The 20615-nt window shown below is 41.5% G+C and overlaps 1 protein-coding gene across 3 annotated transcripts in view; it reads right to left on the bottom strand.

The window, feature by feature from the left end:
* Positions 1–333: 333 nt before the first annotated feature.
* Positions 334–20615, bottom strand: part of OSBPL2 (oxysterol binding protein like 2) — a 195144-nt gene continuing 174862 nt past the window's right edge. For all 3 annotated transcript variants that reach the window (XM_077460282.1, XM_077460284.1, XM_077460285.1), the window contains exons 10-14: positions 17252–17375; positions 14904–15032; positions 14548–14671; positions 14316–14406; positions 334–9908 (exon numbers count right to left, since the gene is read on the bottom strand). In XM_077460282.1, the coding sequence (XP_077316408.1) occupies positions 9806–9908; positions 14316–14406; positions 14548–14671; positions 14904–15032; positions 17252–17375 (571 nt within the window). In that variant the 3' untranslated portion in view covers positions 334–9805. The remainder of the gene's footprint in view (positions 9909–14315; positions 14407–14547; positions 14672–14903; positions 15033–17251; positions 17376–20615) is intronic.

The following is a 20615-nucleotide window of genomic DNA, read 5'->3' as shown; positions in this document are numbered from 1 at the left end:
CCAGATGGGAGATGTCAACCGACAGCAGACTTTAGGCAAGGGTCGGCTAAAAACAACGGGTCCACTCCCCCCCCCCCCCCCCAACTTCTCCTTTAAATTCATTGAGAATTATATGCGGCCCTTCAGGGATGTCAGGTTGCCCTATACAAAGAAAGTTGACCAACACTGCTGAAGACAAATTACTACCTGCTGGGATTACCCTGGAAATTGTACATCCTCTTTCTATGACTGCGGGCCTGGTATCCTGCAGTTTTCTGACACATTCGCATGGGCAGCTAAGCAGAACAAGAGATAGGCATTAGAGAAAACGGATTGGACACCACACAAGCGAGATACGTTTTTGTCACAACTATCTTTAATAAACCCTGTTCCAACCCTAAAGTTAGTGAATTTATCAGTTTCATAACCCCCCTTACTATAAAAACCTTCTGTATTTAAATTAATTGGCTTAATATAATTTAAAATATTGCTTTGTTGCACCGTTGTCGTTTATACAAGTGTATACACCAATATGTCTATTTTTTGACACAAAATGATACAAGCTACATTAAGATGGACATTAAATACAGATATTGCCAGCTTCATTATCTATGTACACAAACCACCATATAATAGGTCACTATTCAGAGACAGTTTGCAAAGAAAAAAACACAGATTAAAAAAAGTGAGAATAAATTCATTGATTGCAATTCGTTTCCTTTTGATTTTAAGAATTAACGAAAAAAAAAAAAAAAGGATTCCAAGACAGGAAAGATGTAGCTTTTTGATATTCATTAATATTTATTGCCAAACCTGCATTACTGCTAGGCAAAGACTTCTCTTGATCTTTTGCTGGTGACAGCATTTCTCCATGTTTGCCAAGGTTGTGTCTTGGTTGGTTGGTTGGTTGTAAGGAAATTAAATTGGACTAAAACTGGAAAGTGCAAAATCGAGTACAGCTGTGCAAAGAAACCAATCAGCTTCCAAGCTTTAGCCCTGGTTCACATGTCAAATTGTATACCAAATCGGCAGCTTTTGCTGGCAATGGCACAGTTTGAATCGGAGCGACGCAGACTTTGCAGTTTCCGATTCCCAAAAGTAGTTTCTGTACTACTTTGGTTTCAATAGACATCTGTGCAGAACCCCACACAGAGGTCTCTGAAATCGCTCCCAAAGTCAGGAAGGACATGCGGGAATGAACTCGCACCATTTCATTCCCACGGTCAGTGTGAACCTAGGCTTATTGTCAAAGCTTAATTAAACAAGCTCAAGTTAGAAGCCCAGTGGCTACCATGCACAGCTGCACCATATTTTTCCCTCTCCAGTTTTAGTCAATCAACACCTTATTATCGGATATATGTTTGCAGCCCATCACAGCTGCATTTGAACTGTTTTTCCAAGGTGTTTAAGGGCCCAATACACACCTATATGCTTAGAAATATATGTACCTATACATTTAATATAAAGGTGATCCGGCATATACAAGACACCAATTCAGGCATAAATTCATTAAAAAAATCATTAAGTGTATTTATAAAAAAATAAAAATAAAAAAAATTGTGTTTGTACCTGAATCTGATTTGGCATTGGGCTCCTGCTGTCCCCCTGTACAGCAGATCTCAGACTGGGCAGAGGAGAAGCTGCACAAAGCCAGTCAGCTGTGCTGCAGTGCTAAGGAGGAGTAGTCTGACAAGGCATGATAGCAGGACGATCGAGAGATGAGCTGAATGGTTTGTTGCTTCACCATTCAATCACAGGCAGGGGTAGGTACAAGACCTAGTTATATTACATAACTGCAGTAGTGAACGACTAGGTCTGCAGGCTTGGCTGTGCGAATTGTAAAAGATACAATATTAAAATGCAAAAAGGGGTTTACAAACCCCATAAACATGGCGGGATTTTAACGGCACAAGTCCATATATAGTTAAAATATAAAAAGTTTATAACAATAAACTTTATATTTTAACTATATATGGACTTGTGCTGAGAAAATCCCGCCATATTTAGGGGGTTTGAAAACCCTTTTTGCATTTTAATATTTTGAAGTAGGGATGTGGCACTCAAAGGCCAAATTATTTATCTGTAAAAGATACAAATTCTTTGGCAGGTAACACCGTTTCTATCATATGTATTTCTTCTGTGTATGTTCTTTTAACCATTTTTTATTTTTTTTTACATCATCATGTTTTACATATGTTGGAGTATGTATTTAAAATGTGTTTTCATGGAGCAGAAGTCTAACTTTTAGCATGTAGCTGCACATTAAAACATATCTAAGAACATGCACGGGTTTTACATGCAGTATTCATTGCTATAGAAAACATGTGCCTGGAAAAATCGCAGTTTTAGAGTACTGTTGTAAAATGTTTTCTATAATTGGCACCCATGAAAACGCAGCGGTGACAATCTATAGAAATTGATTTCCTTTGGCCACACAGTTTCTGGATGCAGCGAACTGACAATTAAAGCAAACTTGTACTGGGATTATATAAGGAGGCCACCACTGCCCACCGCCGTCTAAAAGCACTAGCTGCCTGCCTACCTCAAGCAAGTCAATGAACAGGAATGCAGAGAAGAATATGTCAGGGCTTCTCATTTGCATATTTGTTCCAGGTCTGCGATTCAAAAAGCCATACAGCCATTAGACCTGCATGACAGCCAGGCGTCTAGAGCTCAGCAATGCCATCCTTCCTACTTTGGCCCGTTTCATACAGGTTTCATTTGGTCTAAGAGCAGTGTGAACAGTAAGCTTTGACAAAGCGTTTGCATAGCTTTCAGCAAACTTTGTTGAAGCTTTTAAAAGTATCATTCAACTTCAGTTTGTAAATGTTGAACACACATCCTAATGGGAGTGCTGACTGGCAAACAAACTGCTAGCAGGCTTCAGCAACTTCTTGAAGCTTGCTGAAAGCCTGCTAGAAGTGTGCTTAAAGTGGCAATCAACACTCCCAATAGGATGTATGTTCAACATTTACAAACTGGAGTTGAAAGGTATTTCAAAAGCTTCCCATATTGCACTCCTGTGACCCATACGAGAAGCCCAGCCAAAGGAGCTCAAGCTGGACTTCTCCTTTAACTAAGAATTTGTGTTAGAATTTCCCAGCGTTAGTGTGCGGTCATTGAATTTGAGTGATCAGGCGTGTTGTAAATGTTTTGAAAGCCAAACAAATTTCTAATCAATTATGGGAGAATTGTGTGTGAAATATAATTGAAAAAGAAATGCGCATGAACTGTGACCTGGAAAGAAATGAAGATTCACAGCCACGAAAAAATTATCTCCTTGAAATTGAAGGCTTGGTTGGTTGAATTTCAAAACCAATGGTGGCACCATCAGATCACAAAAGACAAAAGAACATTTGTTTGGAATTTGACCCATGTATGGCTTGTATAAGCATCCAGTCATGTCAACATTACCATTACATTGATATCAAGTACAAACAGCAGCAGCATAACAATTTAAAGTAATGCATGACCAAATACTCTGACCTTATGTCCTGAAAGTCTGATCATCAGAAAAATATAGCAGATGTGTTCACGGACTTGTTTTTTGGGGTACATGCTACATGGCCCATCATTCTTATATTTGTGCCAATATTTAGCGAGTTGTTAACCTGGAACACAAATATGCATGCTTGCCCTGGGAGAGCGCCAAACTGAGAAGGATGGATAACAAGCACCTTGAAAAATCTATCAGCGAGGGCACTTTTCATATTTCTTTTCTGAGAGGTTCTTTTAAAATCTGCAACAGCAGGCTTCAAAGCAGACCGGACTTGTTTATTTTACAGTCCCATGTCTCATCCTTGAAAGTAGAGGGCTTTACAGAACAGAGTGCAGCAGCCTAAAGCAATCTGAATTATTCTCTTATAATCTATAGACTTTTAACGTCATTGCTGTTTACATCTTATCAAATAAGTTTCCATGAAACAGCTCTTCTATATATATAAAAAAAAAAGTTATAACGTATCAGTGGGCTAGCAGCCGCTTATCTGCTTCTTGAACATAGCTACAAAAATATGACAGATTTAGTAGTGTATATAGGATTATATACATACACACATTATATACACATATGCAAACATATAATCCAGTACAGGGTACAGTTCACAGGAAGAACATATTTGGTATTTTTGAAAAAAAAATTTTATAGCGATTTTGTATAGAGAATCTGTATGTGTGTCATCCAAAAAAATATATATCAGTTCTACTTCTAGACTACAGAGGAAAGGCAAATGTGTGCAGTCATGCAGTGAGATGGGGAGATCGTATATGACAGCTATGGGGTTAATTAACCTTAACATTTCAGTTTTGGTCGGATGGCTTCATTTTCCATATTTTGTACCAACCTCTGACAGGAGGGTATGACCAGAGTTTTTGGAGCTTTGCTCTAGCGGGCCAGTCTATATCAACTATTGCAAAGGGTTATGAGCTAATGAAACTTCCCTTGCCTATACAACTCAAAGCTTAGGTCATGCTCAAGCCCCACTGAGGGATTTAGCTGTATGAAGGAACCACTTTCAACCTAACTGGCCTCAAAGTATACGTATAAGTGTAGTTGGAACATTAGCCTACTCACAGTAATTCACCAGGGCCAATTGTAGCTTATTTGATTTGGGGGTGCATTAAAAAAAAAAAAAAGTCAGGAGCCTATGATTTTATATTATTTTACAACCCTCCCAATTCCGGTCCCCACATCCCATCTCAAACACCTACAGGCAGACCTTATAAATTTCACGTGGGACTATAAACGCCATGGAACAAGTAACCCAGGGCTCTTTTCCTCCAAGAATGATGGAGGTTTGGCCTTTTCCAAACTCCTGTGGTAATAACATGCCACTCAACTAAAAGCTATTGCGTCCTGGGTACTCCTGCCAGCGTATAATCGCTGGACTAAGATTGACAAATTATGGTTGGCCCCGATCCAGCTAATCTGCTCTGGAATGCGGATGTAGACGTGTCCACTGCCTCCCTACTACACACCATGCTGTTACTACCCAATATTTGGCGACAGCTGAGACACAAATACTCCCTTCCATCTGAAGTATCTTTGTTGACTGCCTTTTTTATACAACCCCAGGTTGCCAGATAGCCTCACTTCCCAGATGATTTCCCCCTGGCTGTCGAAAAATGTATTTAACTTTTGACACTTAGAGAATCCCGCTTCACGAATATTGCGGTCCTTTGAGGATCTCCGCAAAAACCATGATCTTCCACATGAGGCGTTTTATGGCCATATTCAGATTCGCCACTATGCCTTGTCTGTTGCGCCTAACCCTCAATTTTCCAATCTATTCCAGTTTGAAAGACTTGTTCTTGGGGGCCCATCCCAAAAAGATTTCATTTTTGAGATTTATAAACTACTGAATGTATACCCTATGGAAACCCTAGGTAATATCCTCTAGCCTCAGATCGCTGCTAGAGATGCCGCAAGGACCTTGGCACCTTGTGCCACATCTGACAGTGCCAAACACTACATACCTATTGGCAGTCAATACAGGACTGTTTTCAAAGATTATTATATTTGACTCTCCCCCTCAGTCCTAAGGTCTTTTTACTAGGGTTACTCCCACCTAAATGATCTAAAACTTGCTAAAGTAAGCATGCCACATATTGACTGCGGCTAGGTGTTTGGTGGCCCTCCATTGGAAAAAGCAGACTCCCCGTCCTCCTATTAAGCTATATGCTAGAATTAAGGACATGGAGATTATGGAGTCACTAAAAGCCTGCCTCACCGACACAGTTGATCACCACAATGCCGCCTGGGGGCCATGGCATCTGCGTGAAGAGTCCTCATGAGTAATGATCCTGCTTTATCGTCTGCGGCGGAGGTGGTGTGCTCCAACTCCCGGTAACGACAGACTCAGGTTCCTTTCCATTTCCCTTTCTCTGGCACTCTCTCTTTACTTCTTCCAGTTTGTTGCCAATTTCCTTTAAGCAACTATTTTTGGACATCATATGGTGCCTTGGTTGCTGTCCCTGTGCCCGGCTGAACAGTGCCCAACAATTGCTTGAGCTTGCACAGCTAGACCGGTTGCTTTGCTTCTTCTCTTTAAACCATTGCTGTTTTTTGTAGTTGATTACTGTGACTTATGCATATCCTCCAGCTAACTACTGATTAAGTATTTTATATGAGGTCCCTTGTCTTTTTTTATTGTTATGTAGAAAAATCAATAAAAATTGGTAATTAAAAAAATAAAAAAAGTAAGTGGGCATAAAGACCAACACTGATTGGCAGTTTGTAGCATGAGCTATGACCCAGAAGTAACATCTGACAGGTAGTACAGAGGTGATGCTAATATGCATTAGGCTGTCATTGGATTAGGATGATTAAATACAATCTGCACCTCCTTATATTAGATGTCTTTATCAGAGTCCCTACTTACATCAGGAGCCCTTTAAATAATCCCACTTTACATCAGGGTCCCTCAGAGTTGCCCACTTATATCAATTTATCAATTGTCCTTATCCGAGTGCCCTCTTAAATCAACATTCCACATCAGAGTTCCCCCCTACATTAACTTTCCACATCAGATTCCTCTTACACCAAATGTTCCCTTCAGAGTGCCACCTCAAATTAATTATCCCGTCACTGGATTGGCTGACAGATCAGTGTATGGACTCCAAGAGACCCTGGGGGGGGGGGGGGGGGGCACAACTACAATTTGAAGGGGCACAGCCCACCCCAGCACCCTTCTAGATCCGGTCCTGTAGACCATTGTGGGCTGCTTGTTTTAAACCCAGGGAAAAAAAAGAAAATCAAGAATAATAAAATAAAAAATACAAGGCCATTAAACAACCCTCAAATTAATCAGTGGTACAAAATCATATCCAATCCATTACAACACACTTTCAAGATTGCAATTAAATTTATAGGAACAGACATCTATTTTCATGACAACGTTATACAAAATAAGCATACATTGGCTCTGGAAATTAAATATAGCTGCAGTAACCTGTTCTCAGCCAGCAGGTGATGCTATCTATACTACTGACAAAGTCATAGAGTAGACTGCTCATTTAAGCAGCACATTCTGCTGGCTATAAGACCATACTGCACCCAGTTATTAATCGCAAATATATCCATGAGTAATTGTGAAGTACGCATGAGGTTGTTATTAGTGTGTGCTGTGTAAACAAGAATAAATACCAGCCAGGAGTGCTCTGTGCATTTTAGATATTAGGAACCTGGTAGGAGAAGATCTATTTAGGAACACATATAAAAAGGTACTGCTTGTAGGCCCGTTTTACTTTTTCCCCTCAGGGTAAAGGTTTGGCTGAAGCAGCTGTTAAGTTTAATCAACTCTTGCACCAGACCATTCATTTTTGTCTAAAAAAGCACATGGGCACATCTCATTAAATGTCCATGGATTAAGACATCAATAAACGATTGTGGCTTGGAAACAGAAAGGAGCGTTCAGTAGCTCTAATATGCAGGTCTAAGGCCTCATACACACTTGACTTTTTACAGCTGCTTCTAGGGGTGTCTGGCATTTTTTTTCCCCCTACCTCCAAACTCCCCTTCATGTTAGCCTATGTGTCCATGCACACATAGGCTTTTAGCAGCGTTTAGTAGCAGGGGCTTTTAGAGGCAGGAAAAAAAAAAAAAAAAAAAAAAACCCAGCTGCCAGTGCATACAGCAACAGCAGGAAAAATGCTTGACGCTGCTAAATGTGCCTAAATGCTAGGCACATTTCGAGATTGAGCATTAATTAATTTCAATGGCCAGAATAAATGATTATTCTGGCAGATTAAATGAATTAACGCCCAAACTCTTGTCGCCTGGAAACGCGCATAGATGCTTGTCTTGTGTGCATGAGGCCTAAAACTGATCAGTCAAGGAAATGTAGTACACTAAAAATAGTACAATAAAGTATAGGGGAGAAGGATGGCCAAATGACTGTACAATTCAGCAACCAGGGACAGCAGGCTCACTAAAAGGAGTGAGGGAACTGTGCTTTCATTAAAAAGAAAGCTAAAAAAAGCAAAAAAAAAAAATCCCCAAAAAAACAACAGTAATTTACTTAGGCACACGGACTACCTGGGTCCAAAGACCTGTCCATCCCGAAGACAGAGAAAGTACATGCATTAGAAATCCATGGGTCATCTGCAGGTTAGGGTTACGGCTAATACCCCTGTCACTGGAGATTTCCCATCAGTTCTTGTCCTAATGACACAATGCAAAGCTCCCGAAAGCGAGGGGAAATCCCACCTTTACCGGATGTCACCAGAACACGTCCCAATTGGGTACCCTCACGCCTTATTCTGGTGACGACTGTGAAAGCTTAGATCTGCCCTCACTCTCTGTCCCTGCAACAGTGACAATTAAAGCAATACAAAATAAAACAGACAGATACTGCAACCCTTCCTCAGTCCATCCAAAACTCCTTCCTAATTTTGTGCAAGTTAATCCAAACATTCAAGTGAAACATTCAGGCAAATATAAATACATACACACACATACTCTGATTCTAGCTAAGCAATCATTAAAAAATGAAATGTATCTTAAGATACTGCAATGGCCTAAAATCTAACTCATTCTTATGTTCACAATTCCCTGCACAGCAGGATTCGGGCTGGGAGGATCTGCACTGCAAACCAAATTTAAGCCCTACTGCATTGCCAATCCAACATTTTAGGCACTGGGGGTCACATTTTGCCAAGCTTAAAAAGTGAAGAGAGTCCTGAGAGGACATAAGCAACGTGAAAAGTTTTTTTTTTTTTTAACGGAATGAGCAGGCAGCAGACACACAAATCTGCAAGAGTGGTAACACTATCCCGACCATGCAGGGTGGCAGTGACCAAATAATGTTACAAAATGTTTAAATAGTTTAAAATATTTGCATTCCAACTGTGTGTTTAGCTTGGGTTATCCAGAACAAGTATGCAGCCAGTGATGTCTGAATACCTGATCTGTTTGCTTGTTCCCAATTAGAGCAATAAGCAAGATGAGGTCAGTAATAGCAACCCCATTCTCTCTGTACAGATCTCTTTACATCATCTGTTATAGTACCACCAAACATTACTTTTATAGAAAGGAGCTTGCCAAAGCCCACTCAAAACTGATTTTAAATACGGGTTAACAATGGTGGGCCAAAGTACTGTACTCAAGTATCTTTAAATTCTAGAAATTTAATTTCTCTTTTGGAATTTCCAGTTGAGCCTCCCAGCATGGCCATGGTGTCTCCCTCTTCCAGTAGCTATGAGAGCGAGACCTTCAAGGAAATGATTGTGGCAGGAGCTGCAAACCTGGGTGCTGAGACCCCACCTCTAGAGAGAGACGAAATAAGCCAATTCAACCCAATGATATCCATTCAAAATTAAAATATCCATTGTGGAAAGTTAGTTATGATGCACAAGACTCCACCCCAACAGCTAGAGCTACCATCTAAGGAGGACAGGGTGACAGACAGGCACTTAAAACATGTCCTAAAATTAAAATTAGCATTAACAAAAAAACAACAAAAAAACTACACAGAAATGGTTAAAGGTTTCCGTACTGCTGGCTACAATTTAACACCTGTGTGCCCTTATACACAGATATGTACGCTGGCATATACAAACCCATGCTTTCATTTTATTTTTTTGGCAACCAAAAATAGTTTTATAATTAATTCCCTGATTGCTGAACAATAATGTTTCCTAAAATGTTTCCAAAAGAAAAAAAAAATAAGGAGGTGCATATACATCTATAAATATAATTAAATGTACACCCGCTCCCCACAGACACAGTTAGCGAGCCGCAGCTCCGGTGCAAATGGCGACACGGTGTTTAGGTCAGATATGAGGAGTCCAGGGAGGAAAGGAGGAGGGGAGGCGGAAGGAGAAGGTGTCAATAAATGTCGGGACAGTTTGTAAAGTTTCTATCAAAGTATCCTCCTGTGTAGATCCAGTCTGCGGTCTTAGTGTGCGCGTTAGTTCCCTGTGTGAACCACCTATAAGAGAGAGGGAGTAGGTTACAAAACAGAAGGCAGACATCAACATACAAGAGAAGAGAGGCTACAACAGGTGAAAAGTGCGACGACACAAAAAAATCCTTCTTCACAGCAATCTGATCTTAGAGAGAAATAATACAGGGGCTGGTGTCCTTAATAAAATGCCAGCTGCCTAAACTACTGACCAGGAGCAAGTATGTAGATTAGGTTGCAAGCTTGTTCCAAGCTGGTGACTACTGAAGCCATAGAAAGCCAAGCAAATACCATTTTCTTTTTTTTTTACTTTGAACAGTATCTTTATTGTAACAAAAATAACAATTTACAAATAGAATATACGCATAAGAAATGTCAAATATGCATTGACGATCTTACCAATGGTAATCTCTTAAGACATCTCGTATATATTATACTACATGCTGAGACACGCATATAACAAAAAAGATATTAGTAATAGTAATCATGCGTCCTCATCACTCAGTTTCCATTAAATAGCAAAAATGCTGGGAGAGGGCAGGATTTAGGTACGAACCCTTGCTAACTAAGGGTTTCTGCGGCTTGTAGTCACCTAACCCAAATTTTATTATATTTTGACTGCCATCCCCTGTGTTTGTATAGGAGTTGTTTATATGGTAAGCTAATATTCACTTCTGCTACCCATGTACTGAACTTATGAATTAATGTATTTATCGGCGTATAGCACGCGCCGGCGTATAGCACGTACCCTAATTTTAAGAGGGAAGTTTAAGGAAAAAAACATTTTTAAAATAAACAACTTTGAAGCAAATTAAGGGTCAGTGCCCATCAATGTCCATCTTCAGCCTGATTATTGTCCTCAATGCAGCCCGATCAATGCAGTTTAAATAAAATACTCAATGCAGCCCATATAAAGTCCTCAATGCAGCCTGATCAATGCAGCCCAAATAAAGTCCTCAAAGCAGCCCGATTAATGCAGCTTAAATAAAATACTCAACGCAGCCTAATTAAAATCCCCAATGCAGCCTAAACAAATAAAGCCCGATTATTGTCCTCAATGAAGCATAAAAAAAGTCCTCAATGCAGCATGATAAATACCTTTATATAAACTATATCATTTGCAGCCTGAATCACTCACCACTCAGCTGTCATGTCACACACACACACACACACACACACACACATTCCCGCCTCTGCCATCGGCATTGGACCAGCTCCTGTGATAGGCAGAACACTGGTCCAATGTTGGTGGCGAAGGCGGGACTGTGTGTGTGTGACATGAGAGCCGAGTGAAAGCCGAGGAGCCGAGCGGAGGGGAGAGGAAATGACGGCTCTGCGAGTTACGCTGTCGGCGCATAACACTCACCCCCTGATTTGTCTCTGATTTTCAGGGGAAAAAAAGTGCGTGTTATATGCCGATAAATACGGTAGTTCTCATCCATTGCCTTGCCAGGACTTTTCTTGCAGAAAAAAAGTGTTTCATTTCAAAATAAATTAATTTAGTGAATTTGTTCATATCTGGCTCCGGGTATATCCCCAGCAGGCAAGGTTTGGGGTGCAGTGTAAGAGGGGAGCCCATTGTATCGTATAGGAATTGTACAACTTGTGTCCTACCTTGTATCCTAGGGCAGCTCCAAATTAAGTGATAAAATGTGCCAGTTTTCTGGTTACACATGGGGCAATGAGCAGAACAAGTAGCATTTTCAGATGAATAGGTCATAGCAGCCAATGTAGGTTTGGTCTCTGATGACTTGTGTCCCTTCTAACCAGACTGTCCCAAATGCAGTGGCGGCCCGTCCAAACGGGGCGTAGAGGCACCGCCCCCCTAATCCACATGCAGGGTGCCGGACGCATAGATAACCACTTTAAATGACAATTGGGCGGTCATGTAACACTGTACCCAAACAACATTTTTATAATTTTCTTTCCACGAATAGAGCTTTCTTTTGGTGGTATTTGATCACCACTGGGGTTTTTATTTTTTGCAAAACAAAGTAAAAAAAAAATGTTGAAAAAAATAAAGTCTTTCTTTGTTTCTGTTATAAAATGTAGTTGTCTCCTTCCCTGATGGGCACTGATGAGGGGGCACGGATATGTTGAATTGATGGGCACTGATATGCAGCACTGATGGACACTAATAGATGGCACTAATGATGAGGTACTGACAGGTACTGACTGGCATTGTTGGTGGCACATCTGATGGGGCTGTGCTGATAATCAATGTGCTGATTATCAGCACAGACCCCCGCCCCCCCCCCCGACAGGGAGAGCCGCCAATCGTCTCTCCCTGTCAACGCGAACTGAGGAAAGCAGTTTATCGGCACTTCCTGGTTCATGCTGTGATCAGCTGTGACTGGTCACAGCTGATCAGGTGGTAAGGTGGTCCATCAGAGGCTCCTTACTACGATCGGAGATGCAGTGCATCAGAGTGAATGACAATTGGGCGGTTATCATGCATGTTCCAGTATCCAGCTGGCGGTTGCTACAGCACTTTTAGAGCTCATTCCAGGAACGTGTGCAATGGGAATGTAGACTGTGTCTTTTTGAATGTGGCTTCATAGGCTTTACTTTCAATGAGGCTGTAGGTACAAGAGTGCCAAGGTACACTTGCATATCAGGAAGCTCACTACAATTATTTAGAGAGAAATGAAAACAAAACGGTTAATCCTTTAAATTCCAGGTATGGATTTTTTATACATAGGTTACATTGGCCTAGCTTGGACCAATGTGTCTATGCACATACCTTACCTGGCTGAAGCTAGAAATTACACAGAAACATTTTTTTTTTTTTCATATTGTCTGACAATAGAACTAGGTTTATCCCCATTACCAACCTTCCGCTCCACCTCGTCAAAATCGGAAAAGGCTTTGCATTCATTGAGAAAATGCAAAGCTGAGTGGACAACCTCCTGTGTTCCGAACGCAGCAGGGCAGCCGCTCAGCGCAGGACTTGGAAGCACATTGAGATCACTGGAGTAGTGCTATCTGTCTACTTCAGTGATTTTCAGCTTCCAAAGGGAATGGGCAAGTATGTTTTTGAGTTCAGGTCCACCTTAAAAGCAGACAAGTTAAACTCGCATAAATTCTCTAGTTGGCTGACCAGAAAAAAGTTACTTTACACAAACATACCATTTATTGAAATAGGAATTTTTTTTTTTAAATATTTAGCCTTCGAGTGATGTTAATCAGACTGTAGCAACATGAACATTTTTATCATTTGGTTTAGTGCAGAAGCAAGAAATAGTTTTCTGCCCCACTAACTGTGAAATTATGAAAGGAAACCTAGCCCAAAAAAAACCAACAGAAAATTTGGTGCCTTCAGGTGGGACCTCGTTAAGAGAGAGAAAACCGTAATTAGCCAAACAAAATTGAATTGAACATAGGTGAACAGCTATTATGTCTTCATTAAGAGCTCATTTATGCCAGGACTACAAAGGTTTTAACCACTTGACCTGTGGAAGATATAACCCCCCCTTCATGACCAGGCCATTTGCGATACTGCGTTACTTTAACTGACCATTGCGTGGTCATGCGACACTGTAACCAAATACAATTTTTGTACTTCCCCCCCCCCCCCCCACAAATAGAGCTTTCTTTTGGTGGCAATTGATCACAACAGCGTTTTTATTGTTTGTGCTATATTTTTTTACTTTCCGCTATAAAAAAAATAATAATATAAATGTCTTCATAAATTTAGGTCAATATGTATTCTGTTACATGTTTTTGGTTAAAAAAAATTCCCAATAAGTGTATATTGATTGGCTCACGCGAATGTTAGTGTCTACAAACTATGGGATATATTTATGGAGTTTTAATTAAAAAATTATAAAAGTTATACTAGTAATTGCGACGATCAGCGACTTATAGAAAGACTGCAATATTGCTGTGGACATTCTGACACTTTGCCTGGAACCAATGCTAAAAATTTGTACTGTCAATGTACTAATGACACTGGCTGGGAAGGGGTTAACATCTAGGGCGATCAAGGGGTTAATTGTGTGCCTAGCCAGCGTTTGTGTGTTAACGGTGTGCTACTTTTACAAGAGGAAGAGATGGATTTTTGTTTCCGTTTTGGAGGAACATAGAATCCATTTCTCTCCCCCCCCGTCAGAACTGAGATATGCCTATGTAAACAAGGCATATCTCAGTTCTCTGTGTGTTGCCAATGATCTGTGGGTGCCGGAGGACATTAAGTGCATGTAGCAGTAAAAGTGCTATAGGGCGGTCGGCAAGCGGTAAAGAAAAACCTTATTCTGACTGAGGTTAGCGGAAATAGCCAAGTGTAAGCATACAGAAGCAAGGCCTGAAAGCTGCAGGTTGCAGGGCTGCTTTAACTTGCGTTCGGCTGCGCAAACAGTAGCCAGCAATCTTAAAAGCTTGGGCAGGCTAAGCCCTCCGGTCAGAAATCACAACATGTATTTGTAAATGCAATACCTTGTGTTCCATTCTTCATTTGTTTTGGCTCGTTCCCTTCTGGACGCCCTCTGCTTCTCTTCTAATCTTTCCTTTTCTTTACTAGCCTGATCTGATAAAAAAGGAAGGAAGAAAATTCACATACAAAAACAAAACAACTAACCCCATGCTAACTGCAGCATAACCAAGGAGCTACAATATTAACAGCATCGCACCAGTAGAAATGAGAGAGGTGAGCAACCTAGACACTTACCTAGATCTCCGCTTTCCATGTATCGGATGTCGGGTCTTAACCGGCAGTCAGTAGGGGCCAATACTGCCAACATGTCTTTGTCTAATTCATTAAGAGCCACAGCAAAATGGGTAAAATTGTACATCTTGGTGGGAAAAAAGTTAGAATGTTAGAAAATGTAGACTGTAGCACATGAATTATTCAAAGCACAGCAGAAAATAACATTCTTTACCAAGTCTGGATTTGTTATTTAGTACTGTAGTACAGCTAACAAAAAAAAAAAAAAAAAAAGAGTTCTAATTATGAGTGACTATAAATGATAAATTAATATTATAAGAAAAAGAAAAAAAAAGAAACAATAAAGGTTCTGTGCTCACCTGAGAGGAGTTTGCAGGTCGGTTACTGATCCGCCATAGAAGGGTACTGCCAGGTATGACCTGCACAGTCTCATGGACTTCTGGCATATCATCAGCTTCGTCAATGTCTGGATTCACAGTTTCATCATTCTATAGTCAATGAGGTGTGAGAGAAAGTGAATAATCTATTCCTTACTTCACTGCCTTGAAGACATCTCTAGGTAATTCAGCCTTGAAGCTATCTCTAGGTAGTTCAGCCCTCAAATCTCAATCCTTGAAGTGAGCTTAAACTTTCATTTTCTTTTATAAAAGTCCAAATGCAGCTGCAATATTCATCTGTAATTCAGAGCTGCCCCCCACTGTAATGGCTCTTGGCCACAAGATGTCAGCAGTCTTCTAGGTTGAATGTCCCCCAGTGTGAGGCCACTTTCATTCATGGAGTCATCTCATTAGTGCCACTCTCTGCATCAGTAGGGATAACCCTACCTAGAGAAGAGGTGAAGATGAAGAGGACCTCGCAAGACTGGGACACAAGACTACAGAAAATGCAGGTTTAAAAACAATTATAACTTTTAAAAAATACAGTCAGCGCGGGCTAAAAGGGGAATGGGCATGGCGCTTGGTGTTGGGTTTTAAGTAGCATAACCTTATTTCTTATCCCTGAAAGTTCTCACCCCTTGAATGAGTCTAACTGGTCTAGTGTTGACCTTTCTGCCTTTAGTAGTGACTTTACTAACTATTACTCATTTCTCAGCCCCCCCCCCATGTAATCATGGCTCAGGAGGACTAAGTCCACGCCCCACACTAAAGAAGGCTGCTTACACGGCGGCCATGTGTAGTGTTGTTGGTGTGGACAGAGATAGCTTTATTTAGATTAAAGAGGAAGTAAAGGCTATTTAAAAATAAAAATGAAAAATGTAACCTGCAAGGCAAAGGCATAATGAGCTAGTATGCATAGCATACTAGCTCATTATGAATAATTTACCTGAGAACGAAGCCCCCGAAGCAGTCCTCCGTCTTAATTTTCGCCACTGCCATGTATCCCGGAGTGACTTCCGGGTCTCGCTGCTCCGGCGCTGTGATTCGCCGGAGCCGCGATGACATCATGGGAGCCGACACAAGCGGCATATCGCAGTGATCTGCGGCCTGCTCAGTGGGCCTGCGTGCCGCTGTCTACGGCGCATGCGCCGTATACAGTGGGGCCTGTCTTTTTGAAATATCTCCTAAACCGTATAGGTTTAGGAGATATTTCTTGGACCTACAGGTAAGCCTTAATCTAGGCTTACCTGTAGGTCAAAGTGGTTTGTAAGGGTTTACAACCACTTGAAAATCCCAGTATGACAGGGGGGAGGATGGTGTCTCAAATCTTGTAGCTGCCAGATGAAAGCGGTCAGCCTACAAACACACGTGCAGGCACGTTAAGGAGGATCCTCAGATGGGCACAGCAAGCCCTACCGTGAGACGTGGGGTGACGCTCCTATGAGGATGCTGTGTAGCCGAGCCGAGCTGTGTGCAGGCTAGACAGAGACAACCGCAAGGGGGGAAGGAAGCCAAAAGAGCTGAGCAGGCAGACTAGGAGCCGGACGTACTGGGTGACGTCAGTGTTACCAAGGAAACAAAGGGAAGCCGGAAACAATGGGATGGTTCTAAACATGGGAAAAATGTACTACTTTACAGGCATATTAAGGACACCCCCCAGGCACGATATTTAAAGGAATATTTAATTTTTATTATTTCACTTTAAGCATTATTAAAATCACTGCTCCCGAAAAATGGCAGTTTTTACAATTTTTTTTGCATTGATACATGTCCCCTGGGGCAGTACCTGGGCCCCCAAACACTTTTTATGTCAATAACTTGCATATAAGCCTTTAAAATTAGCACTCTTGATTTTTCACGTTCGTGTCCCATAGACTGTGTCTATTATTTATTTATTATTCATCTCATATTTATTGCCTGTTTGCATGTTCTGCTGGGAACCGAAAACGGGAGTATTCGGCTCATCCCTACTTGTCAGTAGTCAAGTCTTAAGTTTATAATCATAGTCTCCAAATAAGTCCCATGGTCAAGTCTTTTGTTCATAGACACCAGAGTGAGACTCAAGGGTCTAGCCCCCCTCTCACCTCTGAAGTGAATCTAGTTGATCTATTCTTTCCCTTTCAAGCCCTGAAATGAGTCTTGGTAGCCTTGTTCCCCTTTCTCAGCCCAGGAGATGCATTTAGTTGCCCATTTGCTCTCGTGTATGATTTTCTAAAGTCTGTGTGAAGAATTTAATTCTGAGGAGGTGTCTATGTGGCTAGTTGCTCTGTCTTTGGAATGAGTCTAGGTAGTCTTCAATTCTCATCCTTGGTAATAACAATAGGGCTCACCTGTTTACTTTTCTTCGGTTCCCCTCCTTTTTTCTCCGACTTCTTGTAAGCCTCATATGTAAAAGGATCTATACTCCACAAGCACTCTGTCCACTTGCCGTATATCATGCATAGTTTCTTTTTGCTATGAAAAGAGCAACATCATCATGTATTAACGGTGTGTACCAAGAGTGATCAACTGCCATGATCTATGCTGTATACCAATCAATGATGAGGTGCAGAAAATAATCCAACCGGGACGTTACAAAGCACAGAAATCAGGAAGCATACCTACCCACCGCACTTGCGAAGAGTTGTGTGAAGCCCATTATAATAAACTAACAGGACCTTCTGACTAAGTACAGATGCAGTATTTGCTGGATTGCATTAACACTCAAAGTTCGGTTTCACTTGTCTGGAAATATACAGCAATCAGCCTTAACTTTATGACCACTGACAGGATAGTTAAGTGAATAACACTCGTTATCTTATTACAATGGCATCTGAAAGCCAGTGGGATATATTAAGCAGCAAATAAACATTTTTCCCCTGAAGTTGATATGTCAAAAACAGAAACAAATTGGCATTGCAGTTTGTTGTGTATGGAGCTGCATAGCTGGAGACCAGTCAGGATATCCATGCTGACCCATGTCCACTGTTAAAAGCAACTACAATGGGCATCAGAAGTGGACCACAAAGCAATGAAAGAAGGTGGCCTGGCCCAATGAATCACCTTTTCTATATGTTATCCATTATGTGGATGGTTGGGTGGATGGTTGGGTGGATGTGTCGCCTACCTGGGGAAGAACTGGCACCAGGGTGCAGTGTGATGCTTTAGGCAGTGTTCTGCTGAGAAACCTTGAGTCCTGACATTCATGTGAATGTTACATGACACATCAACTACAGTGGGAGAAAAAAAGTATTTGATCCCCTGCTGATTTTGTATGTTTGCCCACTGACAAATTAATGATCAGTCTATAATTTTAAAGGCAGATTTATTTTAACAGCGAGAGACAGGACAACAAAAATATCCAGAAAAACGCATTTCAAAAAAGTTATAAAATCGATTCGCATTTTAATGAGTGAAATAAGTATTTGACCCCTATGCAAAACATGACTTAGTACTTAGTGGCAAAACCATTGTTGGCAATCACAGAGGTCAGATGTTTCTTGTAGTTGGACACCAGGTTTGCACAATCGGGAGGGATTTTGTCCCACTCCTCATTGCAGATCCTCTCCAAGTCATTAAGGTTTCGAGGCTGATATTTGGTAACTCGAACTTTCAGCTCCTTCCACATATTTCCTATGGGATTAGGTCTGGAGACTGGCTAGGCCACTCCAGCACCTTAATGTGCTTCTTCTTGAGCCACTCCTTTGTTGCCTTGGCCGTGTGGTTTTGGGTCATTGTCATGCTGGAATACCCATCCACAACCCATTTTCAATATCCTAGGTGAGGGAAGGAGGTTCTCACCCAAGATTTAATGGTACATGGCCCTGTCCATTGTCCACTTGATGCGGTGAAGTTGTCCTGTCCCCTTAGCAGAAAAACTCCCCCAAAGCATAATGTTTCCACCTTCATGTTTGACGGTGGGCATGGTGTTCTTGGCAGCATTCCTTCTCCTCCAAACACGGCGAGCTGAGTTGATGCCCAAGAGCTTGATTTTGGTCTCATCTGACAACAACACTTTCACCCATCATCATTCAGATGTTCATCAGCAAACTTCAGACGGTTCTGTACATTTGCTTTCTTGAGCAGGGGGACCTTTGCGGGTACTGCAGGATTTCAGTCCTTCACAGCGTAGTGTTTTACCTATTGTTTTCTTGGCGAATATGGTCCCAGCTGCCTTGAGAGCATTAATAAGATTTTGCTGTGTAGTTATGGGCTGATTCCTCACTGTTCTCATGGCCATTAAAACTCCACGAGGTGAGACCTTGCATGGAGCCCCAGCCAGAGGGAGTTTTGACAGTTATTTTATGTTTCTTCCAGTTGTGTGAATAATCGCAACAACTGTTGTCACCCTTTCACCAAGCTGCTTGGCGATGGTCTTGTAGCCCATTCTAGCCTTGTGTCCTTGACATACTTGGAAAGCTTCGGTCTTGGCCATGGTGGAGAGATTGGAATCTGATTGATTGCTTCTGTGAACAGGTGTCTTTTATACAGAGATTAGGAGCAATCCCTTTAAGCCCCCATTCACATTGGGGTGATTTGACATGCCAAACCGCAGCCTATTGCAGGCAACGATACCGAATCGGTGCAACCCCACACTGATTTCCAAAAGTAGTTCCTGCACTACTTTTGGTGACTTTGGGGGCGATTTCATGGCACATGTACAGAACCGTCTGAAGTTTGCTGATGAACATCTGAATGCATGAACCCACACAGATGTCTTTCAAATCGCCCCCAAACCCTCAATGAAATGCGGGTTTTAAATTGTGCAAGTGCAGCTTTCAAACTGCCTCCAATGTGAACATACCCTAAGAGAGTGCTTCTAATCTCGGCTTGTTATCTGTATAGAAGACACCTGGGAACCAGAAATCTTGCCGATTGGTAGGGGATCAAATACCGTATTCATTGGCTTATAACACGCACTTTAATTTTAAGAGGGAAGTTTCAGGGAAAAATAATTACATTTTAAATAAGAGAACTTTGAAGCAAAATAAGGGCCAGTGTCCATCAAGGCAGCCTGACCAGTGCCCAGTATGGTAGCCTCACCATTGCCCATCTGCAGCCTCACCATTGCCCATCAATGCAGAGACGAAGGATTACAGAGCGGGTATCTCCTGTTTACTCGGCGGCCACTATGATACGAAAGTCTTGCCTCCTGGACCGACTCATATGATAGAGAGAACACTGGTCCAATGCCGGGATGTGACGTCTATCACAGGAGCCAGTCCAGGAGGCAGGACTTCGTATTACAGTGGCTGTTGAGTAAAAAGGAGATCCCCGCTCTGTATAATCTGGCACGCTCGCCCCCCCCTCCCCACCAAGGCAGCACACGTAAAAAATATCAACGTATAACACACAAACACACACACACACACACACTTTGCCCTCTATTTTTAGGGGGGAAAAAAGAGCGTGTTCTACGTTGATAAATAAGGTACTTATCTCACTCATTGAAATACAAAATCAATAACTTTTTTGAAATGCGTTTTTTCTGGAATTGTTGTTATTCTGTCTCTCACTGTTAAAATAAACCAACCATTGAAATTCTAGACTGATCATTTCTTTATCAGTGGGCAAACATACTAAATCAAATACTTTTTTCCCTCAATGTACCTAAACATTGTTGCTGACCAAGTATACTCCTTCATGGAAACAGTATTCCATAATGGCAGTGACCTCTTTCAGCAGGATAATGTACCCTGCCACACTGCAAAACTG

This window comes from Lithobates pipiens, unplaced genomic scaffold (assembly GCF_037356315.1).
Source record: "Lithobates pipiens isolate NorthernLeopardFrog02 unplaced genomic scaffold, aLitPip1_a1.2 Scaffold_28, whole genome shotgun sequence".
Lineage (NCBI taxonomy): Eukaryota > Metazoa > Chordata > Amphibia > Anura > Ranidae > Lithobates > Lithobates pipiens.
The sequence above is the reverse complement of the archived record's forward strand: the minus strand, read 5'-3'. Positions and strand labels throughout refer to the sequence as shown.